Raw genomic sequence first — 27,364 nt, 5'->3', positions numbered from 1 at the left:
TGGCCTGTCAAAGTCCGAGTGTCGTAATAGAAAATTCTCTATTTACATGCCTGTAGTTGGGGAGTAAATGCTAATAATTATTTTTCTAAATTACTGTATTGCAGACTCAATAACCAACAATACTTTGATGCCATTGTGTGTAATGATTTCTTGAAATCGAAACCGAGTAACAATTTTAATAAGTTTAGTTCTTGTTAGTCTGCGAGACGTAACCGTAAATCAAATAGGTGGCTTGCCGCTTGCACGTTGTCAGAGCTCTACGCTTGGACAGTCGTCGTAAACAGTTACTCAAGGAAGATCCATTACAATAACCTTCTTCTTAAAAGTTCTCAAAAAGTGAACCCTATTGTTAAGTTGTCAAGTGTGAAAATAAGAGCAAATCATTAAAGCCGGCGGGCAATGTGATAATGTCCCGCAAGAGGACCCGGATCAGCAGCGAAGAAGAAATGAGTATCAAATTAACTGAAGTTGGATGTGGTGAGGGGCACAATGGCAGTGAGACCAGTATAGTCAGTGGCTCCAGTGAGGCGCCGACAGATGCCTTGCAGGTTAGTACCATACGGCATGCCATACTCTATGCACAGTTTTGTGGATTCATGCTTATTACAAAATTCCAAAGTCACAAAACAATGTACATACAATAACAAAACAAGTGGCATACTGCTTATGCAACAGGATTTAACATGGTGGGTTACACACCATTTGAGTTAAATTACTGTAAATTGCACTCCATGCCATATCATCACTGTGCATTGTATGAGAAAGGTGAGTAACTATATTACCCAAGTGATTTACTAATTTGTGCCATGTATCTAAACAATATGGTTCAAATTGGTGTAGCGGGAGATGTTCTAAGCAACCTTCACACTGTATTTTTATGTATGTGTGTATAAATCTTTATTGAGAGAGCTAGTGATGAATCATGTGCCTGCTGTAACTGTATGAGTAATAAGAACTGATATTCTCAAATCTGAACTTCAGACAAATACTAAAAATTAATTAAACTATTTGTCATTGTATGATCATAATTAGTTGTATAGATAACATAATATGACACACATTTCTCAAGAATTATTAGGATTAGGTCAGATATGATATTCCCCGTAAACTCCATAACAAATGAAAGTGCAGTTCCTATACATATTTAATAGGTGGTTACAGTTAAGTGGATCAGCGTTTAGTTCATTGTTCCAGTAACCTTATGACATAATCAGTCAGTGGACACAGACCGAACCAGGTTGATGCTAATCCAATCAATTGTATAATCTTGTTCCACAGATCTGGAGCAGAGATGCACTAGAAACTAGTGTTCTGGAATATATTTTTGTAACAAATTAATGCAAAGACCCATATTAAGGCCTTGTGTTTCAAGTAAAACTGGAAATTTAAAGTTATTTTTAGTACTTGACTCACAATTAAGTTTATCAACCATCTGCCGCTATCTAAGACATAATAACATTATCATGTTAACTGTTTATCTACTAATTTAATGTGTAATCACGGATTAGAAACTACATTGATGTAATTGCAAGTATGAGTAATTTGTTTAGGTTTTTTATATTACTTTTAATTGTATTGATCAACAATATCTTTATAAGAATAAGGAAATTAATAGCTAATTTAATAACAAAATGGTTTACCAAACTACACTAAATAATTTTGAAGTTTCAAACTTAACTACCGAAATTAATAATACAAAATTCACCCTTAAAGGTTGATAATGTAGGTACATTAAGGCTATTTTAATTACATAGGTACAAGTCCAATAAATACTTCCTTATAAAAATCACGCTTGCTTTTATCAACACAATGTTCCAGGAAACCATTATAATTTGTATAATTGCACATAATTGCATTGCATGTCTTCAATGTGGTGCACTGTGCGAAATAATAAACATGTATATGGAGGACATATACGTACTAGTCAATAAGGGTGCGTCTACACGGTGCATGTAGCTGGAGCAAGTTAACATGCGCAAGTGACAAGAGCACGCGGGTGGGTATTTTGGTTGTGGGACATGCGCGAGCCGCTGGTACCGCACGTTTTTAAAATGCATGTACCCTGCGCATGTGCCTCAACATGCGCAGGGTACATGCACCCTTACTAGCAGTGGTCAGTACCTATGTTTTCATTATGCAGGCATATGAAAATGAAAGCTAAATGAATCAATAGTTTGGGCTCGGCGCCAAGTATGCGGCGTGGCGTGATTACTGACCGCGCTACTCATATGGGAACCGTGCCTACGCGCGTAATACTAATACGACGAAGCATTACGAGCTTAATTAAATAATTAGGCAGGTACTTAACTACGAAGCTTAAGTAGAAGGTTCCTTTATTGAATCTGCGTTTTCATTGCGTTCATTCTTCTCACGTTCGAAACATAAGTTTTTTCGGGGTAGAGGTACTTGTATTTATTTACCTTTATAATATTCATTGATTATTTGTATATTACGTAGAAAAATATTGATAAACACTTTTAGAATAAAAATTAATAAAAATAAAACATGCCCAATGCCCATGGTTAATCACATCGCCCCCGCAATTTTCGTAGAACACCAACACGTGCCTTATTCAAATTGGGTTTTGTTATTTTTATCTAAAAATCCCACGCTTTGGAGATTGCCAAAATTCAGTTGGGTGAACAAGTTCCGATCTATATTTTTCAACCTAGTTTTCGTTGCTCTGTGATTTTGCAAGCCGTATCTGTAGGAAAAGGCAAGTTGGAAACGTAACGCTCTTGCTCTCTAATGGAGTCTATTCTGTCGTTTTACATACAAATTACAATTACGTCAGGTGCATAACAATACTATATATCCGTTCACCTGTGCATGATCATCAATTCCACAATCATGTGATAAGACCTGATAACATTCTGTCAGGAAGTATCTGCTGCATATCACGTATAAAACGTCGTTCTCGTACACTTACTACGCGCGAAGGTTAGTATCGGTAGCGGCAGAGGCAAATCAAATCATAATAAGAATTACGTAACACGCTTGACGAAATGGTTCCCGCTTTATCATCAGTTATCACGTTATGGCGGCGTGTCGTGAGGCATGCCATGAACTAATTGATGCAGCCTTGAATCGGTACGTGCACACCAAACAGGCAGCATTTCATTAAACACACATTTTAACAGATTTTAGAGCCAAGTTTCACGCTAGTGTTTTGTCGTATAACAAAGCAGCACTCGCATTGCTCGCATTGCTTATCGATTAGGCCGTTTCTGGGAAATCCGAGGAGACCATTTTATGCGCCTCTATTAAAACTATCGTAGAATCTTCTGCAGCATATTCAAAATATCTTTGCCAAATCGAAAATAATGGTTTAACCGCGATAGCTGAAAGTGATTCAACCACTATCGCATTTTCCTGGCAACCATTTATCTTCGATCTTCTGCTTTCTCGTTGCACTATTGCAGTATTGTCCCCGATTCACATGCAGTCAGAAATATAGAAGTAGGAGTATTATTGGCTTCGAGCTGTAGCTATCGAAATGAAATCATGTCAGTGTTGGCAAGTCAGGCCACAGCTGTAGTGTTGGAGACATTCGCTTGGCGCCCACCACTCGGTTAGTGGGCCGGTCGTTGCCTTCGCCGTGTCTAGTGAGGGCAACTATATTCTAAAAATAGATAACGGTTGATATATTTGTAAGATTATCTCGTGTAAATCTTTGTTCATTTGCAGTATTTTTAGAAATATTTTAATCCCGAATTGTAGCGAAAGAAACTGTTATTTTAGTTATGTTTATTATGCGCTGCAATTGCACTTCTGATGTTTTTAATGGGATATTACCAGCGTCTACATCGTGTTCATCAAACATTGCATTGAAGCCTCATTTTAATGGCCCGGAAAGACGAAAGTCCTTACCACAGTCTAAGTAAAACAGGACAGCTGCCTGAGTCTTTATCCTCATCAAAATGGTTAAGGCTCTGGTGATTGAATAGTCCGTTACAAGTAACGGTACACTTCACCCATTTGTGAACAATTTAACGAGGTTCGATTTTTTTTGGCTTATGTTTAAATGATCACCAGATATAGTAACAAATAGCAGACAAAAATAGTAAATGATCACCAAAATGAAACTCGCATTTTAATGTAAAACTATCACCAAAGTTTTAACACTTTGCTATCCTATTTAAGTGAAATTACTCCAAAATAAATCATGCGTAAGCCAAAAATAGTAAACGATCACCAAAATTAAACCACCATTTTAAAGTAAGATTACAACCAAAGTTTTTAAATTCTGCTATCCTATTTAAGCAAAATGAGTCCAAATAAATCATTGTTATCCCAAAAGTAGTAAATGATCACCAAAAGTAGTAAATGATCATCAAAATTATACCAGATATATTATATCAAAATGATAATCAAAGTTTTTACATCTTGCTATCCTGTTTAAATAAACTGACTCCAAAAAAATAAGTTCGGCCTGATACAATAAATGTAATAACATTATGGGGACCCTTTTCCTGCTCTAGGGTGGAAAATTGTCTATTGCATGCCTCTAAACAGTGCGATAAGAGTGTGTTTTCGAGGGAGTGTATTGAGAAACACATTCTTCTTCTTCTTTCTCCTGCCCTGTTCTCAATTTTACTTGGGGTCGGCGCAATATGTCATTTTCTTCCATTTTCCCCTGTCACTCGTCATACTGACACTCACGCATGCATTGCAAGCCGGACACATAACTTAATATGGCATCATAATACTTTATTTGGTAATAAGCCTACATTTTATGGCAATCACAGTGACTTATTTAGGCAAAAATAATACATTAATTTGGTCGTCAAGAGTTGGTGATCATTTACTAAATTTGGTGGTCGAATACAATTTAAAGTGAAGTCGTGACTAAAATAGCTGGTACTATTACATTTTTAGACTTTATTTTTCTGGTGTTCAGTAGATATTTCTGGTTACAAAACTTAGGGTATCAAAGCATTTTATGGTGGTCATTATATTTGTTCCCATTTTTTTTCGACTGTGTTGAGATTTTCCTTGATCCGTTCAAAGATATCAAGTATCAAAGCACTTCCTTCAATAATCTCCATTTACAACGAGGACCCATTACATCCTCATTACAAACACGTAGATAATCCCCAGTACAGTACGTATTCGCTAAATGTGCGTTAATCTCACCTCACGTGTCACAATAACGATAAGTCTTATCAGCTGAAGTAAATACTACCAGTTTGATTTCAGTCGATTAAGCAAGCGTGACTAATTCCATTATGCTGGTATTCGAACAGTATCTTTTATTGAGGGAAATGAAAGAAATAAATAACAATAACATTGAAACTTATTTTGTAACTGAAGCAAATAACAAACTAGAAAAGTGACTTATGGTTTCTGCAGGTGTTTAATAGGTAATTCATCAACATCTATTATGTCTTGCAAGGTGACTTTGGAGGTGCTATTATTTTTTTAGCTTTTGTTTTCGTCCATATTGTGAAAACAATAAACAAATCGACAAACATGTTTACCAAGCATACAAATGTACGAACTTGGCGGATGATTAGAAATAACGAAGTGTTGTACACCTGAAAATAAAATCCTAACAATTCAAAACATAATTTAGGAGAGTTGCGTAAAATGAAGAGATTGCGCATATAAAGTGTAATGCCGAATGAATAAGCAAGACCAAAATTGCCAACATAATCTTAGTAATGTCAATCATCTCTGCGAAATAAAGGAATTTGAAAGGTCCATATGCTCCAAGGTTGCTAACTTTTAAAACGGGTGAGGAGGCTACGTCAGAAATCTCGGGCTGAACGCACGCGCGTGTGACGTGCTAGTTCGAACGAGAAATGTCAAGATTCGGGGCTACTCAAACAAGAAACGATAATAATAGGTGTTATGCGAATTGGCTGAGCGTGTTCCAGTGTGAAATATTCTCAGTAGCCGGCTCTATTATCGCATTACTCCTGGTGTGTCAGTGTGACGAATCGTTAGCACCTCCCAGACAGTTCTTATAATGCCAAAGAGCTCTGAAAACATACCTGACCTACATTTAGCCAACATGAAAAAGAAACTGGATGTGACAAGAACACACAGTTTTCATTCATTCACCAGAGTTTATTATTGCCCTCGTAGACCTACAAAATAAGAATATATATTTCGAATGCAATGTTCTAGAACTGCTGAAGTATGTAAATGATTGAGGAAGTGAATTGTCCATCCAAGCCACGTATGAAGTTATGACTCTTTCCCGATTAACCAATTACAAGGCTTGTTAAACAACTCTTACTTTTCCAATTTAATTAGTCAAATCGTTCATCTTTGTGAAGGATGAATTTATAAATAATGCGAGAATGAATGTTGGCTGGTCATCTGTTTGTCAAATGTTGCATTGGTTTCTTTAGTGGCGATCAGATATGGATAACACCGATTTACTGGATTGCTAAATACGATATGTAAATAGATAAATAAACTAAGAAGGCATGCCCAAATGTAGCGCAAGGACGCTGTCACACTATGTCGGAGTGTGGAACATGTATTGTACATATTTACATTTTGCATATTAAATTAGAGGTATATAAACGAAAAACTGTTAATAGTAGATATATCGTAAATATTTTATCACATAATGTGCAAAATCGCTATCGAACTCTAAAGAAACAGGTTCAAGTTCTAGACGCTTACCATTTGAGAATGTAGCACGAGCGAAGGATTCGAAGAAGAATTCCTACCTGTATCTTTTATCTATGTTCTTAACGATTACACACATTCCTCCGGTAATGATTAACATTCCAGAAACTATTGGAACTAGAGTACCATCGCGCATCAGCCACACACCAATTAACAAATTAAAATGTGTCATCACTGCGATTGTGAGGACTGGTGACACTGGTGTTGATATCATTTTATAATTTATGTACCAACTCGTTATCAACATCGTACGATGTGATAAAATGTATATTAAAACGTTAATTACGTGTGATGCAAAGACTTTAATTCTTCTGTACCTACTTTGGTTTTCAGGACCATTCTCTATGTAGAAGCATGGTAGAACACATTGATGAGACTTTTCAGAATAATAAAAAAAAGCTAGACCATACAGTACCCCAACGGCTAGGCTATATGTGTTAATTTTGGTCTGAAATGAAGTTGTTTGCACAGATGCAGGGCTCATAAAACAGTGAGCACTTAGCGCTGTGTCAGGAGAGCGACATTATGTCGGTCTGATTGCATTCTGCGGTTGTTTGCTTGGGGCGTCCGTGGGCGACGACGGCGCTCGTCTCGGCTTGAAAAGTCCCCTTCGGAGCGACTCGTGGAGCGTCGCGTGTCTGCCGAGCCTCCACGTCGGCGTCGCGCCACCCGGCATCGACCGCCCCCCGCGTCCCGCGCTCCACCCGCGCCCACCCGGCGCCCGCACCAGAAACATTCCACACGCCGACTCCGTGCTTCACAATATCGTTTAGTCACTCGTATCGTTTCGTGGAGTTCGCGTGTTCCGTTGTTTACTTAAAATACCGGTTCTCAACTACATAGCCCGAAACGTACGATAACTGAAAAAAAATATACCTGAAACTTGTCAAGCTTCAATCAAATTTGAAGTTTATTATTTTGGAAAAAATATTCTGTTTTTTCATTAATCCGATATTTTTTAATAAGAAAATAAAATTAAAAATAATAATGCAAGTTCCTAATTTATAGCTTTCATATTTTATATCGCGTACGGTAAAGTTTTTAGTTAAGTTCATAGACATTAAATAATTGATGATGTCAGCGTTGACGATAACCACGACACTCACAAACGGGCATGGCCATGTCAACGGTACCTTGGAGACCAGCCTCAATGGATACAGGAAAAATGGATTTGTCAAACCAGAAATAATGGACCGCACCGTGAGTACCTCTATTTCACATAGTTTCCTTCCTTGCCGGCGTAACACTGCTTTCTTTATTTACGAATAATTACGAATCACTGTCAAACCAAGTTCAGTTTAGTTCAAACCTACTGTGCTCGACGTATCGATAACTATCAACCTGACTTATAAAAGTATTCTGTAACAAAAGCTAAAAATTGTGGAACCTGCTCGAGGTTAGTCGAGACATAAAAAAGCAAAAACAAATTGTGAAAGATTAGTTGCAAGCTATAAAGACTACATTGTTTGTTCAAGTATGAGTGAAAGTTAGTGCTACCCACTGCAGCACAGAAGGTTGTCTGTTTGTCTACTCCATAGAAAGTTTCTACATACATTTTCGCACATGTATGAGGATAAGCGCAAAGCAAACTAGACGATGTTATAGCTGTGAACTCGTGTAAATAATATGGAATTCTTAATGACTTACCGGGGGCATTGAATTTACGTAATTAGTGTCCATTGTCACCTGTTCCACGGAGAATGCAAATGACTGTCTAATTAGCGTCTATTACTATCTGCCAGTTATAAAAAATATACCATTAATTACGACACAATATACCTTCTAAATCCTGGTTATTTCAAAACGAGGGGTTTTAACTGCGCTGTTGGTAGGCCAGGACCAAAAAGTACGCTTGTGGAGTCATGTAGAGTCTGAGCTGGGGATTCACTAAGAACTTCCTATGTTTTGAGACTACGATAAAACAGCATAGTCCGTTTTTTTATGAAATCGATAAAGATTTTAACAACTATTCGAAATAACCTGGTCAATAAAGAGTATCATTTGCTCTCGCTGTGGCGGCATATTGGGCTGACAAAATGTAGTTTCACTATAAGACATGTCATCGACACGAAAGAAGAAGAATTAGGACAGAATCAGAACCTGATGCAATATTCAAAGTAATGAAGAGAACGGAGAACCATGACTGCTGGAGAAAACATAAGAAGTAAAATAAATATAGATAAAGAACGTATTAAATAAAATTGATACCCATAAGATCCATGGAACTTATAGAAGGAGAATATGTGCGCTGAAACCAAATAAACTGAATGTTGATGTGATGTAGTAAAATGTAGTCAGTAGAAGCATCACACCATGATGACGCTTTAGTAAAGTGTTACAACCTTGTAACTGACTGATGATGGAGAACTGATACTATAATTATAGTTATTGAACTGGCTATAAATACACCGCCATGCCATTACGTAGGTGTTTTGATCTTGAACGGTTACTGACTCCAGGCTTTAATGTGGAACACATTTGCACGGTTTAACACGAGAGACTCCTTTATTATTCTCAGCTTTGAATTTATGTAATACTGGCATTCACGCAAAGACTTGCGTATGGCCTGTACAAAGTTTACACAAAGCTACGTCATACACCACTATCCAAACAAACAGTTTCTACTGCAAATAACATTACTGGGATTAGTTATCTCTTCGCAGGTGAATGTTTTACTTGAAAGAAGTGAAGTTGAAGCGAATTGTATACATGTAATTTGCATTAACCGGTGTGACGTAAGCCGACGAAAACTCATTGAAATGAACAACAAAATCGCAAGTTAAGCAATTGGTATTTTCGAGAGCATTCGCCGTGAGCCTTGTTGGTACTGACATGCTAAGTTAGGCGCATGTATCAAACCGAATTACATTATGTTTTAAGTATGTTTAGAACTGGTTGTAGCCCAAGGTTGCTGTTTCCCAAGTGTTGTGATTGGATAACGCATGCAGGCGATTTGTTCACGCTTTAAATAACCAGGTTCAAGTTCGATGTCATGGGACGTAGACGTATTTTTTAGAAAGTCTTAGTGAAGTGTTATAAAGCTGTTGTCTCGACTCCTGTGCGAAGATGTGATAGTCAAACTAGATCGAACTAGAACTTATATAACCTAACGTACGTGTATGCATTATGCAGTTGTAGCCATTGCCGTCACTATTCTTGTGAATCAAGTCATAAACTGTTCACGAACAAACGACGCGGAACACCTGTGTTTTCAGTTGTCGTTTAAGTCGAAGGTTAAGAAATCTTTTACGCATTATTGACGTCAATCTCAATTTTCCAACGGCCACGGTATTTCCAGCGGAGTGTTTATCACAGAAAATGTCAAGTACAGTGACTGGTATAACTTCGAGCTGCTTTGAATTAGGCCAAAGCTACTTTCACTTCTTGGTCAAGTTTATATCCAGGACTTCCTATCAAGATCTTCTGAATAACTGTAATATGTATTGAATATCTGGTACTTTATTGGTCATTGTACTCATTCGACAGTTCTGAAAATATTTAAATAGCTACTACTCCTGACCTCGTAGGAAAATATGAATAGTTACTGTTGTTTGTCGAGGTTAACGAATTATACTTTACGTATTTGTTCATACTATTTCATATTCACTTCAGGAACTGAGAATTAATGGCCTGTATAACAGAATTACTAACAGTAAATCTGGATTAACATTTATCTCAATAAGTGATGATCGTACGATTGTGTTGTATAGCCCGAGTTCTGAGTGACTTTATCCTGTGACCATTTTCATTTTACATAGGTAGATGGTTGGATCTTTTCTGTATTTCCAAAACGGGTTTTAAAGCTGGCCTTCTCTGACAGACATAGACTTGTGATTAATTATTTCACGTTTTCGCACCCTCGTATCCGCATTGTGGATTCTTCGCGCCTTTTTGGTTGAGTTGCGCCATATTTCGCCTCCCAAAATGGAGGAGCCGGTTGGATGGAACCCACGCCTGCATTCCTAACTGCGTTGAATTCAATCATCGTTGCGTTTGTGGCGATAGTTAATCGTTACCTGAATGCCAAAATATATGAGTAACTTTGCTTTGTGTCTTCGTTGAGTCTCTAAAAACGGTGCCTCAAAGGTCTAGAAAATTATACGCTGGGTAGCTTAGTAATCGATTTACTTTGTCCGCTTTGTTAGGTTACAAAGACTTGTCGAACCCTAAAACTGAAAATTTTGGATGTAAAAGGTCTTGTTCAGTTTCAAGCAATCTTTGCAACGTATTGTTTTAGAACAGTTTATTTTTAACTATTGTTTAGTAAATGATTTACACATAGAATGACCCTCGTTCTCGGGCTATCATTGGGTTATTATAAAGTAGGCCTTGTTTTAATAGTTAAAATATCCGGTTGAGACGCAGGAATATTTTAGACTTCTTAAATGTGTACATAGTTACTAAACTAATGTACACAAATAACGCGATGACCTGCTGGTTTCTTTAATCAATAAAAGCAATTTTATTTATTGGACGATTTTATTACTTAGTGAACTTTGTAACATCACGTGATGACGCAACAATATAATTTGAAGCTGTCGTTAGGAACATAACTAAACCAACACTATAAATAAATATTGTATCCCCAACGCTTTCCTTACACGTTCTCTGAAATATGAAACTGTTTAATAGTCTGCCATTGTTTCAGCGTCTAGAGTGTAGTATTGCTTTTACTTAAGAGCATTTACGTAATATTATCGATCTCACGTTATCCACGTTTTTACGATAATTGAAAATTAAGTGCGGTATTGTATTGGCAACCCGTGAAATAATATTTTAAATGTATTTTTCCATAAAAATTTGAAGTGCTATGAAAGGGGTTTGTAGGTATTCACATGGGAATTATTAAAGATGTATAGAATATCGATTTAATTTCCGATACCTACACGAGGTCGATACTAAGTAGACAAGGTCAGCATTATTGCCTTAACGTAACATCAGCTTATTTATGGAATAGATACATTTAATTATCATCATAATTATTAAGTCTTTTATAGCTAAATCATGCTTCTAACGACACTAATTTACAGTGCACAATAACAACTTAACTATTAGTTGAAGGGATTCTGCTTTGTTATTAGAAAAAATAAAATCTTAAACCTTTTTTTTGTTTGACATTGCTCTTGTCTTTTTTTTCAAAAGTCACGTTATTTCGGGAAAACTAACAATGGCCCAAGACCAAGATAACCAACATTAACGCAAGTTTGGTTCAAGCAACTATTTATGAATTTACAAATATAATAGTAATAGTTGACTTAAAAAAAATTGACGTTTATGTTTATGGTGACCTTAAGCCTAATTTTAACTTTTTCTAATTTTACATGTTAGTGGCATTGATTGCAAGGCTTTTCATACCACAGACACTGACTTATCTCGCTCCAATATCTAATTAATTGATTGTTTTTCAAGCTGCCCTTACGTATTACGCTGATTCATGAGATTTGCGTGATCGATCTTCCGATTACGCTACAGATAATTAATGTTATTGTAAAAATGATAATATTTTTAGGCCGCAACATTCCCATATTTTAAAATTGGAATTGGTGGGCTAGTTTCAAAAAGTTTTTATATATGCAAAAATACGTTTCTAAAATGAGGAAGTAGAATAGAACAATTTACAAGTTTATGAACTGTGTGATTTTTTCGACTATAGTAGGAAAACATATTGTTACAAGGTTAACTTTCATTTTAGCCTTTCTTAGTTAATAGCACTTTATTTCAGATTGTTTTTTTCCGTCATACTAAGAGATGTATGTTATTTATTTCATCTTAGTTATCAATAGTGTAGGGCAATTGTTAGACTACAATTAAAACAAAATAAAAAGACATAATTGTAACCACTAATAAATGTTGAATATTTCCTCTTGCGGCACTGTGATTTCCTGTTCCAGCGATAAATATTTTTAGCATAGGTTTTTACCCTAATACTGCAACATTATACATCATTTTATACTTTTATATATCCCATGTAGCATGTTCTTTTACGAAATGTGGCCAATAGTCTCACAAAATGTGGCTAGTTATCCCATGAAATTTTGCCTGTTTTCTTACGAAATGTAGCCTGTTGGTTTATTGTATATCAATGCTGTTGTCCTACGAAATGTAGCCTGTTTATATTCGGCGTGGTCAGTCTACAAACTATTATTATTTTGAGAATCCTATAAACGTAATGAATGTGAGAGTTAAGTAGTACTTATAATCAAGAACGTATGTTCTATAATTTATGGAATTTGTTACGTGCGCAGATTAACAAAATACCGACATAATAGAATACCTATGATTATGCACTTATGACAGTATGCAGCGTAGATTACGTGCGATACTTTGTTTGAATACTTATGTGACCCAAATTTTGTGTAAGTTAAACGACGACGTGACTTCTGCGTCACGCGCATATCTTTACAAGTAAAAGTTACGATCACATGATTGTCTACTCTTTACAATTGTAATGTGAACTAGGAAATTAGTAATTCTAAATATTGAGCTAAGTATTATGCAACTAGATCATTTGAATATGACTACTCTTGCAGATAGACTTTCTACTATTGTCTTACATTCCCACCCTTTTGAAATCGTAAAGGTACTGAAAACGTCAAACAGCTCACAGTTTTATGTAATGTTTAAGTTTCATGGTATTGAATTTATATGTGTGAGGGTGTTGTTAACTTACGTGTGAAAGCCATCCGTATTGATCCTTTATAACCTCACGCACCGTTTGTAGAAAGCTTTGGCCAAAACAATGCCGGTTACTTAGGGATAGTAAATATTTGTTGAATATTCTTCCTTGTTTAAAATGTCGTAAAAATATAACAAGTCTTATTTTTGGAATTACAGTATTGGTAAATTGGAATGCTTAGTTTAAGGGATTATATGTATTCAGTAGATATTGGTCAAAAAATATCTATTGATTGAAAATTAATAGTCATGCAAAAAAAATTTTGAAGTTAAATTATATTTGCGAAAACTTTTGGAATGTCGCTTGAACCATGTACATCCCAATTCTCACTATAAAAAAGCAAAAATAATTATAAACACAAAATGACATTGTTGTAATCAGTGTATAAATGATATCCGCTGATAGTAACGCTAGCGGACATGTTCACGCGCCTTTAGATAATTTGCCATGAATCGCGAGCTAATCTACGCCGGGCACTCGCTACGTCACATCACGCCACTTCATTATCGGTCGCCACTGACACCCAGCGCCGTTTGAACCTTGACGTCTTCTCAACAATACTACATAATCTGCTAATTATCATTTACTCGCACTTAATTAATTATCTACTTATTTTATGTGGAGTAAAAACTTCTAAGGAAAATAAATATGTTTCTAAGTATCTATTTCTTAAATCGAAATTAGCTCTATTGTATTTCTATATTCGTTAAATTGAAAAAGTAGGCGTATAACTGTTATTATTGGTAATAATTTTAATTTAAATGACCTTATATCATTTTATCTTAAGTGTACCTAGGTTGCTTTGAGCATTCAAACATGCACTCAGTATTGAATACAATTGGCTAATATGAATGCAGCCCGCATTAATATTGTTCAGCGAATCTCGTAATTTGCATTCTTTGTATTGTATTTTATATGGGCGATGTTCCTACCAACAACTTTGTTATTAAAGAGCATTCACCCGATAGGATTTGATGAACGTATATTTTTAGCTTCTATAATTAGTTGTATTATTGTTACAGTCACTAAGGCATGCAGCACCATACAGTACAGACCCTGAAGCGATAGCGGAACGTGAACGATGTCACTACGGGCGCATCCCCCGCGCGGCCGCCGCCGCCGGCACAGCACACCGCAAGGTGCGCGTCTACTCAGACGGCATCTACGACATGTTCCACCAAGGCCACGCCAGGCAACTGCAGCAGGCAAAGACGGTCTTCCCAAACGTCTACCTAATCGTTGGTGGTGAGTGCAACCTTATCTTTATTGCTCTGCGTACTTATTGCATCAACATGGCCTGATGGTCACGCCTGACTCATTGAGACCGTGCATCGTATGACTTTGGTGCGTAACGTCAGTTTTCTGATATCTCCCTCGTAATAGGATGTTCTAAAAGATTATCTACTCCAATTTTAACTCACAATTCCATTATGATATAAATGTTTAAAGAACCACCCGTGACTAACCGTGCTTGGGGAATTTTCGTGACCAGTATGAACAACAACAGTGTATCAGCACATAAACAAATACAATACATATCGTCACGCCATCACACCACAGGCTTCAATAACGACGTAAAAAATAATTGTGTTGTTACCGTAACTGCCTGACCGCGTTCCGATTAAACATTAATGGCCAGCTTTGTGTTCTTAGTACATTTCAGTACAAATAGTTCGTCCTTGGACTTGTATTCTTGAAATTAAATAGCTATTAGCAGAGCACCTGAATACAATAGATTGATTATCACAATGGGAGCATTCACCTCATTCCTAAATTCAATGTCGCTTGGAGCAAAACAATCGCATCACCTACATTTTAGGATATCAGTTATACGACACGCATATAGGAGGTACGCATGTAACTTCAGGAAGTATTGAAATGTTAGAACAATGCCACGTAATGTTATTGTAATTATTACGCAATCTAACTTGAAATCGCGACCGGCAATCTTATTTTTGACGTAAACCACAAGGCGTGAATCTGGCATATTGCCGCATAACTCCACCTGAATCAAGATAAGAATAAAATTACTCCATTGGTAGATTTGTCGAACGATACATAAATGACCAACCGATTACGCACGTGTAAAGCGTAAACAATGCGCTGCTGATAATAAACAAATAAAATCCTTAGCATTTCGCGATGGTGTTATAGGTATGAGTACAAGAATAGACATATTCAACATGTGTGACAGATTAGTGTAATCAATTCTACGCCTCATTAAGAACCAGCTAATGGCATGCGTGATATTTAGGTAATTGAACTGTCATTCGCAACCTTAACCTTGTTATATTTTTAATTGGGTCTGTTCTTGGAATCTTTTTGATTGTGATTACCAAGTGTCACACAATTATTATGGGCTTAGAGTTCAGCAATCATACAATATCACACGATTCATACCGTGATTATTTTTTATCTGTTGAATTGAGTCAGTCACCGAGCCATGCAATGTCGCTTGTGTTACAGACCTACAAACAAATGAATTAAACATGAACATCACATGATCCGCGTAAATTATTGACGTGGTTCAGTTATATTTATAAACTGATATTTTTAAGCAACTGTAGTAAGCATGAAACCCTGATGAGTAATATGGGTTTATTTGTTCTGTTCCAGTTTGCAGTGACAGTCTAACACACAGTCGTAAGGGCCGCACAGTCATGACGGAGGACGAGAGATATGAGGCTGTCAGACATTGCAGATACGTCGATGAGGTAATGCCAACTTCTGACTCACTGTATATGGTATCCCTTTGTAGCTATACAACCAGTTACTATAATAGGAGACTCCCATTCTAACTGATTGACAGGCCGTTAAAGAACACCCATTGAATAATAAGTATCGTTTGAATCTCATGTATGCCAGAGTTCCACCGACAGAAATATCCAGGGATATAACGTCACAGTTAACTGGAATCAGGTGCCAAAATTGATGGTGACATTGTTCCATATACCCTGCATCTCACACAATTAAGATTAGCCGATAATCGAACTACGATGGCACTACGCCCGGAACCCCGATAAAAGGGTACCCTGCTCCTTACCACCTACCTACTTAAGGAATATGACTAGACTATGACATAATGGCTTAAGGAACTTTTGCCATAAAGTTATAATGAATGGCTAAAAAGACAAATAGCAATTAATCAGGAGTATTGAACTCGAGCACGTTTCATAGTATGCAGTCTCTCGGTTCACGTGTCCGCTGATGGCGCTTAGCCTTTGAGTCAATTCAACGAAGTGATGTCATTGATCATCATTGCTCTCAATCATATCTGTGACCTCTATGTCCTCAGTCCCTGTTCTAAGAACCCGAAGTTTTAATTTGTTTGTACTTTGCGTTGAAATTTTAGAACTGTCATCTAAACACAACAATGTTTTAGAGTTCAATTTTGCTTGGCCATGCACTCACTATGTTATGAGTTAGATATAATTAATCTTTACCACGTTTCTGCTAACGGTTAATATTTTATACGGTTCATTTAAAGCGTATGTCATAGTTGACCCCCAAGTCATATTTATAAGCGCCTTCATATGAGGCCGGGTCAAAGTTTTGTCATTGTGCATCGGAACGGTTGAAAAGATAAAAAAATATGCGGAAAATTGAAGCTTGATTTTTTTTTGTTACGTCGAGAACAATTCTATTGTCGTATGCGCTGTCTATTATTATCATCAGCACGTGATAATTGGGGGAAGACGCTTCTTACGTTTTATTCCTATAATGAGATTCATGATTGGTAGTTCAACTAATTGAGTTTTTATCAAGTTAGTTTTTGCCAGTAATTTGTTTTAATTCGATTTTCTTCTAATTATGTAGAGGTAATTGTATAAATTATTTATTTAAATATCTTTGCCATGCTGTTCCAAAGTTATCTGAAAATGACAAGATTACAGACCAGTTTATTCTTCAAAGATGATTAAACATATTCTGTCTGTAAATGACCTAGGCACAAGGAATAATAAAAATCTACATTTGCATGTACGTCATACAGGTTTCAGTAAGTAACATATAGCAACAGAAAACCTGTTATTTTTTCTTCCGAGTTTATTCTTGGACGAGAAAAAAAAGTTAAAGATTTATTAAGATAATGTACGCTTCGATCACGTTTAATTAAGAACATTTGACCCGCAGCAAGGGTACACGGACGTCATTTGAGAGATTGCCTCTCGTTTTCAATGTGACTGGGAAATATCCAAAACTATTTTCTTCCTCGTTTTGTTAATATAGAACCAACTCATTAATATTTGCTTTTTTAAAAACAAAAATAATTTATTATGTTAATTTAAAAAAAAATATTGCTACATCTAAACTTTTTTAAAATAATTAAATCTGAATTAAAATATGTATACGTAGATTCACATCCGACTATATTATTTCATAACTAGTTGAATTGTTTGTTGCATTCGAAGGTAACCAATTCTTTTTATAATACGTTTTCATTGTCAAAGCTAATAAAAACGACATTGAATTGAGAAACAACTGATGTTTAGTAACGCTAGAAAACGAACTGAAATTCTATGGCATTACAGTAATAGTTACCGTTATGTAATACATTTCGACAGTCATATTACTGTATGGCGAAAGGGTACTCTATAGAAATGACAGTCTGTGCTATTTCTAACTTATTTACACAACTGTAGTTTTTGCGGCGGGCGCTATCCTTGCGCTTTATTGCCAGAGCAAAAAATGCTCACAAAAAAGGTTGGGGTTTTTGCGGTCTGTCAGCTATAACCAAAACATGGAAGCGATTATCCGCTAATAGAAGTGTTTGCGCCATTTAAGAAGTTTATTTGTGTGTTAAACCATGAGTAAGCGTTAATTTCAGACAGTCGTTTCAGTTCTGCAGGAGTCGAATGACTTCCGTAAATGCTAATTGCAATGCTCTTTGACACCCGACGCTTTATGAATATGAGAATCTACGACACTACATTTTTTTTTAATTTCATAAATGTTATTTTACATTTGTTTTCCTTCTTATTATTTTTTAAGTTAGGTACCTAATTGAGAAAAATACAGTATTATCACTGTACATTGTTATCTACAATGATGTTTAAATGACATTTGGTACCTACATTGTTACGCGTTCAAACAGCTAAACTGAAAAATTGACGCAAATTAGGTATTGTACCATAGGACTAGGGCTGCCATCTCGAATTTCGTCAAACCCGGACAAACATTAAACAAAACCCGGACATTTGGCATAAATCGCATTTTTTCCCCGAACGAGTACGATTTTTTTTAAACAATATAATACCTAATTTGTAATCCGTTTACTATTAACATATACTTAAATTCAATGAGGTGCTTCTTTCATGAAAAGTGTCCGGGTTTTCCCCGGACACTTCTTGAAACCCCGCCGGACGGCCCCCGGACGGCCTCCAAACGAGGACAAATCCGGGGAAACCCGGACGGATGGCAGCCCTACATAGGACACATTGAAGCTTGTTTAAAGTCGTTGGATATTATTTTTTTTCATGATATTTGATAATAAGTACCCCTGGATATGCAAAATGGAGACTCCTATTGTCGTGGCGCCCTGGGCATTGGGCAAGCGTCCAAAGAGCCTAGTCTTTACTAGGCACTTTGGACCTCTGCCCAGGGCTCTACAAAACAGTCCCTAACTCCAAACTTTGTTCTCTAACCAACTTACTAGCCCAGTTGTTTCCAAAAATTAATATGATTATTGTTTGATCGTTTGCAGGTGGTAATGGACGCGCCGTGGGAGTACGACGAGGAGTTCCTGGAGAAGCACAAGATCGACTTCGTGGCGCACGACGACATCCCCTACACGACCGAGGACTGCGAGGACACGTACGCGCTCATCAAGGCCAAAGACATGTTCGTGGCCACACAGAGGACAGAAGGTATGGCATATTCAAATATAGAGCTACCATCCGCGTGATTTTTGTCCTATATTCAACATGTGTGTATGTCCGTATATTGCAAAAATCTGTAGATTTAGTTTGCGGAACTATCATGCAAACGGAGACTTACAGTTTACCTCAAATAAGTTTAGTAGCCATTTGCTTCGCGCATGCACGTAAATTTTGGATAGTTGCGCAGTCAATAGTGGTCAGCTTCAGAATGGCAAAGTTGTATGCCTGAAAGTTTGCAAAGTCCGGTATTATCCTGGCTGTAAAGTCCGGTTAAAAATCTAGTTCATAGTTTCTCTGAGAACTCCCAGCTTTGTACCCTTAGGTAGTGAGTGAAACCACAGGCTAGTTTCAAAACAAACTACATGTATAAACGTTATGTAAATACGATAAACATCGGGGAAATACATGTATAAAAGCAACAGGATAGTTGAGACTAAAAAAGCTTTGACGTAATACTTGAGGATAATGTATGTGTAACAATAAACCCGGTCTAAATAGATATTCACTTTAGGTATGGAATAACATACCTATTGTTTTTGTCAGTATTTTTAATTCGATATGAAATACGATAGCAATCTGCATATCCATTTAACACCTGTGAGTTGTGACGCAAATTGCATTTTGTTGAGACCGGTTTAAATTATAATAATTCACAGCATTAGATAATGTTTCTAATTTTACCAGTTTTTTTGGAGTCGTTTTAGTAGATTCCGCAGTAGGTACAAATCGTCACTGAATATTATATTATAAAGAGCAAAACTTTGTTTGTTTGTAATGGATAAACTCAAAAACTACTGGACCGATATTATATATTCTTTCGCCATTAGAAAGCTATATTGTCTGCGAGTAACATAGGCTATATTTTATCCCGGTGCGGGCAGTATCTCCCACGGGACGCGGGTGAAACCGCGGGAAAACGGCTAGTTTATATATAAAGCGCTTGGGTAACAAATGAATCAATCATTCCCACTAACGCTTGATAAGTTATTGAGACATTGACCTCCCGAGGGAACGCCTGCTTGCAACTGGATAAAAAGTAGGACGGTTACATCAGTCCTCAGCTGTATCAATCAAGTATCAAGGAATAGGCATGATGACAGTAATCAAAAATCATTAAAATAATATATTAATTAAATTAAACTTGAAGCTTGGAATATAAAACGCGCATTGTTTTCTTTATTAATAATGTGATTAATATGTATTTTTATAAAATAAAATTACGAAATAAGGCAATCCGCCATGATATCTTGAACACCAATCAGAGCTCGTAACGTCATCTCTGAAAACAACTCGCGCGAAAGCGCGCGAACGTCACATTTCGTTATTGTGAACTTCCACTGCGATCTTTGTTTCTAATTAATTAATTGTTTATAACACGAGTTATGGAGCCCGGATTTATCAAGGCAAACTGCGCTAATTTGCCTAGAATTGATATCATAATGCTGGGAAAGTTTTTGGCATCAAATAAAGATTTTTGTTCAGCTGAATTTAGAAATGTTAAAACTTCCATGTAAGTATACTAGTTTAATTAAAAAACAATGAGAGATGAAACCTAACCTCGAAATAGTTATTTACATTATAAACTATGCTAGAATCTAGAGAACTATGTAATAACTTACATCAAAGTGATCTTCACAAAAATAAAGTTGTACCCTGGGCAATATTGCTTTTGAATCTCGCCTCGCAAGTTTAAGCCACTTGTTTCGTATTTTTTTATTGTGAGGAACGTACACAAATAACTTATCAGGAGTTGTTTTGGATGTGTTCTTACATTGGGGGACCCCACAACACCTATGCACTTTCGAATTCATTTTTAATAACACAAAAAACTTAATTATTGCACGAGCGTTGTTTACTTGCGTCTTGTAATTTCAGTCGTGACGTCACAAGTGACGACATGACACTGACAAGCGTTTTCGCGCCGGATTCAAAGTGGACAGAGAAAAATGTAATTATTTGATAAAAAAACTTCGCATTTTCTTAAAATTAATAATTTTTCATATAAAATAGACGTATACCTACATCATACAAAGGAATTTAAAAATTTGTCATCATGCCTATTATAGACTCGCATTCCAATTGGTATTACTTATTATTTCAACGGATCGTTAAACTGTAGGTCCCGGCTGTCATTGAAAATCCTTGGCAGTCGTTACGGGTAGTCAGAAGCCAGTAAGTCTGACACTGGTAACTGGGATGAAGAGGTCAGATAGGGCAGTCGGCAGTGACTCCTTGTGAAACACTGCTACACAACTGCATCCGGTGAGACTGAAAGCCGACCCCAACATAGTTGGGAAAAGGCTCGGGAGATGATTACTTATTATTTCAACTACTGCCATGATTCATGGTACACCATAAATAGATTATGATTCCCAGACCAATATCTAACTTATTCCTTTTTTATTCCAGGTGTATCCACATCGGACATAGTGGCGCGGATAGTCCGCGACTACGACATCTACGTGCGACGCAACCTCGCGCGCGGATACTCCGCGAAGGAGCTCAATGTCGGCTTCCTCAACGAGAAGAAGTTCCGACTGCAAAACAAAATGGATGATCTTAAAGAGAAGGGGAAGAAGGTGAGAATAGTGAACCAAAAATTTTTGATGATGGATGGGAGAATAAAAAATAACTGTATGTTTGGTTTAGGATTCAACTTCACGATTTGATTATATTATAATCTGTCTTTTTTGGGTATATCCCAACTAAAAAAAACTCTATAAAGAGATGCCACGAGCTTTAGAACAACTATTGATCCGGATTCAGTATTTAGGCCAAGGAGTCACAAAACTAATTCAGGTTCAGTAACACCAGAATAGGTACAAAAGAATTTTATTTTAGCAAAATTTTTCTTTCTCTCGTACCAGTACCGGATTCTGATATATGCCAAGTTAGGTAACAACAGTGACATATAAATAGCGATTACAAGTTCGAGACATTTAACCTTCTACTATCGTATAAAAAACTCCACGTCGGCAGCGTTTTCTGTAAACATAGATAGAGTGGTTCTGACCTTGCTTGCCAACAAAACGCGACCTGTTGCCGATTCAACGAACTTTTTTTGTAAATATACTAATAGGAATAAATGTTAGAAAGTTCATGAACTTTATCAAGGTTTTATAGCTGGTTTAGCTTTTGTAGTTCTTTCACTGTTAATGGATATTGATATAATTATAGTGTTACTGGCCTTGCAATAGAACTGTCAGTAGAATTAATGGTCTGATATCTGATGAATGAATGAGTAATGTTCCTAAAGAAATCCGGTTCTAAGCTTGTATTGTTGTTGAATTTCTCTCAGCTGGTTCATATAATATTTGTAGCCCTTTTACTTCAACAGATTATATCATATCAATAATGCCATTGGGAGCCAACACAACATAGTTAAGGCTAGGTAGACAATGCAATCCAATAACCCGACTCCCCCCTTACAGGTAATGACAAACATAGGCGAGAAGCGAGTGGATATCCTAACGAAATGGGAGGAGAAGTCTCGAGAGCTGATCGACGCTTTCCTGTTACTGTTCGGGCCCGACGGACGCCTGTCCAACATCTGGAACGAGTCGAAGGGGCGCCTCATGCAGGCGCTCAGCCAGCCGCCCTCGCCGCGGGGCTCGCCGCCGCCCAGCGAGAATGGAGACTCACATTCACCTGTACACAGGTAAATGTTTACACATTTGCAAGTTCCAAGGGGTAGCGGATGTTGTGGGATAGGTTAGATGTTCATTTTATCCGATTGATGGTAGTAGGTAGGATTATGTATACTCTCTTTCCCGCGGGTTTGTCAATGTCCCAAGAGAATGTATGCAACTGAGTAGAAATGGCAGTATGATCGAATCTTTGAACTACTGACACTGACCAGAGTTATTAGTCAAACAAAATTTCATACCCAACAGTTCAGACGGTTAAACTAGTGCACATTTAGTTATTATATAAAATCCTTCAACGTTATACATAGTAAATCACAAAAAAAAATATAGGCTCAAATATTAAAAATCAATTTTCTTCTGTTTTTTTACATAAATCTAATATCAACATTTTCCTTTCACCAGCAGGAGTTCAGTATCCCCGCCCCCGCCTAAGTCCCGGCGCTACGAGACGCTGTACGAGCCGCAAGCAGGTAACTGGGTAATTATTGCACCGCTTGTATTAGATACTGTCACCTCACAGTACATAGCATACCGACAAGACCTATAGAAGTGCTCGAATAATATTGATATAATCGAGATTAATAGGCTGTTTTTTGAACGGCAAATTTAACTATTCATTTTGTCTTAAAAATAAATAGATAAAACAAATACATCGCGATAATCGATTCAGACTCTCGAGAATCGACTACATCTATTAAGTTATCGATTAGTAAATCGATTTTTGTTTATATCGATAATCAAAATATTGAGCATCTCTGTGGACAACTTTGTTGGTGTTAGGCTGTTCAGTTCACACCTTTTTTCATTTGCGAGCTTCTATTTGTGTGTAGTGTAGAGTAACACTGTTTTAGTAAAACATAGTATGCACTCGTAATGTATTTAATGTAGATGCTTGAAAATAATACTCGTAACAAGTTAGCAAATCTAACGCAATTCGTTATTACGATTACGTCAACGATTTAGTTACTAGACAATTTTTTGAGTTAAATTGTTGCATGGATTTAACATTTGTGTGCTCTTATGTTTAATTAATTTGATTAGTTTGTGGATTTTCTTATACGTAAATAAACGGAAGAAATATTATTACCACTGTTGAATGAAACATTCAAGCAATAAAGTTTTAGAAATCAACAACATATTATTTTATACAGACGGCTGCAATTAATTTAAACTTGAACAATTCTATGATGACAAAAGCTACTTTTATCAAAACAGGCGACTTATGTATTTATTTGTTGACAGATGCATCGGGCTCTGAACGTACTGACGACTCGGAAGCGGCCGCACAGCGCCAGCTGACGGACGACGGCTCAGACGACAGCGACGACGAGTACCAGGACACCAGCCCCTACCTCTAGGCTCCCGGCGACGCCACTAGCACAACGAGGTTACAACGCGGCGCACGTGCGTCCGGCCCAAACGTGTCCACACATTAATTATAGCATAAATTACGACGTTTAAATTTTGTATGCGCGTTGAGTACAAGAGCGAATGTATTTGATATTATGTGATTCGTATAAAAAAAAACCTAAATCTATAGTTATTTATTTGTCTTGTTAAGTAAATTTAGTTCCCTTCTCGCCCCAATACGATTGCAGGATGGCTGCATGTTGTTAGCACCTTAAATACCATTGTGTAAGATAACTGGTGCAAAATATAGAGTTGAGATATTAATTTTATTTATATATTTAGGTGACACTTTTTGACAGTCGATTAAAAAGGTGCTTATTAATGATTTTTTTGTTTTATTTTTCATGCAATATTATAAATCCCTGCTGTTATAGCTTCAATATTTCTTGAAATGGGAGTAAGTATATGATAAAGTGCCAAGCTTTAGCTAACAAAATTCAAAACAATATGGAAATCCGTCATTATTGCTATCAGTCTGCGGATCCCGGTTCCAACACTTGACAGTGGGCATTTATCCCACCAAAAAAAGATTACACAATCGCACATAGTGCTAAATCTGAGTGTTAAGGTCATAGTACACACAATCTGCATAGCTCCCAACGATTAACTTGCCATTTGATTCTTACGCGGTGTCCTGCGTGACGCGGTGTCCTGCGTGAGCGACGAACGCGACGCGACGCGACGCTGCGAACGCGACGAACGCGATCAACTCAAAGGAATTCCCTACATGCGGCCTATGTGACAGTCTGCGGCGAGACGCGACGTAACGCGTACTTGTTTTGAGGGCGACCAGACGCGACACCGCGAACTATTCAGAAGCGTTGATTGTTGTGGGACAAAAAAAACATAAATATTAAAGAAATCGTTTATTAGTACAAACAAGTTGGAAGATTGTTGCTGTCTGTACTTTAAATATGAACTTTCAAGCAAAATTGTAACACAACTTCTCCATGATTTGAGAAGTAATGACCAAAATCACGTAGGACATCTGTCGCGTATAGCATCGCGTCGCATTACGTCGCGTCGTGTTGCGTCGCGTCGCGTCGCGTTCGTCGCTCACGCAGGACACCGCGTGAGCGACGAACGCGACGCGACGCGACGCTGCGAACGCGACGAACGCGATCAACTCAAAGGAATTCCCTACATGCGGCCTATGTGACAGTCTGCGGCGAGACGCGACGTAACGCGTACTTGTTTTGAGGGCGACCAGACGCGACACCGCGAACTATTCAGAAGCGTTGATTGTTGTGGGACAAAAAAAACATAAATATTAAAGAAATCGTTTATTAGTACAAACAAGTTGGAAGATTGTTGCTGTCTGTACTTTAAATATGAACTTTCAAGCAAAATTGTAACACAACTTCTCCATGATTTGAGAAGTAATGACCAAAATCACGTAGGACATCTGTCGCGTATAGCATCGCGTCGCATTACGTCGCGTCGTGTTGCGTCGCGTCGCGTCGCGTTCGTCGCTCACGCAGGACACCGCGTTACATCTTTATAATATAGCCATGCTGCAGCTGCCATGACATTAACACTTTTCATATGTGGGGGAGCTGCACCCTGCAGTGGATGTAATACTAGGTCTCCTAACATTTTAAATGATAAACAACTAAGAAAAAATTACAAGAATAAAATGATGAATGTTGTTTCCTAATATTTTAAACTTTTATTTATGTTTTCTAATACAGATCAAAATTTTAAAACATGATATTCTATTTTGAATCTGCTTCGTTTATTATATTTTAAAAATAAATCAGTACAAAATTATCATTATTACATGTAAAGATTGAAACTTGGGTTTACAAAATTGTGGTCATACAGTCTACGTTACACAAGCAAGGTTGATTCAAAAGTTCTAAAGCATTTAAAGTTGATTCCTATCAACCAATGGCATAGCTCCACACAATGCAATACAGTACAATAATATGCAACAATTACAAGTATTGAGTAAAACTATGGCATTCAGTTTGAGGTGACCTAAAAATTGTTTCACTTATTTAACTTATCCTCTAATTAAGAGAACTTACTAAAACCTAATTTGACAATACAAATGCCTCCATGTTATCACATAGTTCATCAACACAGACCGCTAAATAAATATAAATTGTTCTTGTACTTTATTTCCTAAAAGAATGCTTAATCTCATAGTTCCGTCTTGCTTCTCTCCCCCTTAGCAGTGGTCAACTTTTCATTTAAGCAAGAGTCATCAGTTCCCTGCAGGGCATGTCGTGTACACAAGTGCTTGGTCAGATCAACCTCTCCTTGATGATTCCAATACCAATCTTCGACGGCCCCTTCATTCTCCTCCAAAAGACTTTCACACTGTGTTTTCATGTGTGTAATCTCAGCAGACGGCTTATCCCACAACTCAAATGGAATTCCTAGGTCCACTTTCACTCCTTTGTCAACCAACCCGTGTAAAGTCTTGAATGTTTGACTCATACCTTTAGCGAATCTGGTACTATCCTGACGCTCTTTGTGAATGTTGTATTCCAAAATCTTGTCACAAACTCCCTCCAATGATTCAATCAGTCTTAGTTCCGATTTCTGGTATTTAGTCTTCTTCTTAGGTTGCACGTCGTCCAGGGAGTATCCAATTTCAATGACATCGTGTACTTTTCCGGTCTCTTCGAGCCTTCCTTGCAGTTCGGTAGCTAAAATTTTGCATACCTCACACCGGTTCGCATATTTAACTCCAACGTCTTCTTCTGATTTCACCTCCGTATCATCACGACATAAGGTTTGAGTCGTGACGAATAAATACACACACAATATTCTAAAAAACATTCTTGTAAATTCTCGAATTGGGATAAAAACTACAACGATAATAAAACTCCTGCCTGAATCCTGCGGCAAATTGACAGCTGACGTTTACAGCTGTGCTATAGACGAAACATTTTATTTTTATATTCTAAGTTCCTGTCTTTTCGGATTATACATTTTTATTTAGTTGCGTGTCGAATTAGTGTAAATACATACTTGAAAAGGTTGTTACGTTAGTAGTCTGCTCATGCCCTTTGAACACGTTTTAATAAATGAACTAGAATTTTCCGAAAAAATGGTTACACAATTCTAAATCAAAATAAATTTCCTCCATGGAAACGCAC

At 37.1% G+C, this 27,364-nt stretch overlaps 2 protein-coding genes across 6 annotated transcripts; one reads left to right on the top strand and one right to left on the bottom strand.

Moving 5' to 3' along the window:
- LOC124636322 (choline-phosphate cytidylyltransferase B-like) lies at positions 1–24,579 on the top strand. Of its 5 annotated transcripts, none has more exons than XM_047172408.1 (8): positions 1–548; positions 14,344–14,566; positions 15,938–16,035; positions 19,023–19,185; positions 21,607–21,776; positions 22,629–22,855; positions 23,250–23,322; positions 24,087–24,381. In XM_047172408.1, exons 1-8 carry the CDS (start codon positions 408–410, stop codon positions 24,141–24,143), a joined length of 1,152 nt encoding a protein of 383 aa, XP_047028364.1. In that variant the 5' UTR covers positions 1–407; the 3' UTR covers positions 24,144–24,381. The 5 variants fall into 5 exon arrangements, with proteins under 5 accessions (XP_047028364.1, XP_047028338.1, XP_047028355.1 ...); XM_047172382.1 differs by having other exon boundaries at positions 2–548; positions 23,250–23,314; positions 24,087–24,579; XM_047172399.1 differs by having other exon boundaries at positions 3–548; positions 23,247–23,322.
- Positions 24,580–25,900: 1,321 nt separating this feature from the next.
- On the bottom strand, positions 25,901–27,136 carry LOC124636349 (protein canopy homolog 3). The gene has a single exon (XM_047172418.1). It carries the CDS (start codon positions 27,042–27,044, stop codon positions 26,400–26,402), a length of 645 nt encoding a protein of 214 aa, XP_047028374.1. The 5' UTR covers positions 27,045–27,136; the 3' UTR covers positions 25,901–26,399.
- Between the last annotated feature and the right edge of the window lie 228 nt (positions 27,137–27,364).

Source organism: Helicoverpa zea, chromosome 2, assembly GCF_022581195.2.
Source record: "Helicoverpa zea isolate HzStark_Cry1AcR chromosome 2, ilHelZeax1.1, whole genome shotgun sequence".
Classification (NCBI taxonomy): Eukaryota; Metazoa; Arthropoda; class Insecta; order Lepidoptera; family Noctuidae; genus Helicoverpa; species Helicoverpa zea.
This window is presented reverse-complemented; position numbering and strand designations above follow the sequence as displayed.

Coding starts and splice junctions, on each gene's coding strand:
- LOC124636349 (XM_047172418.1), bottom strand. CDS start 27,044: ATGTTTTTTAGAATATTGTGTGTGTATTTATTCGTCACGACTCAAACC.
- LOC124636322 (XM_047172374.1), top strand. CDS start 408: ATGTCCCGCAAGAGGACCCGGATCAGCAGCGAAGAAGAAATGAGTATC. Junction 549..14,343: donor CGCCGACAGATGCCTTGCAG/GTTAGTACCATA, acceptor TTATTGTTACAG/TCACTAAGGCATGCAGCACC. Junction 21,777..22,628: donor TTAAAGAGAAGGGGAAGAAG/GTGAGAATAGTG, acceptor CCCCCCTTACAG/GTAATGACAAACATAGGCGA.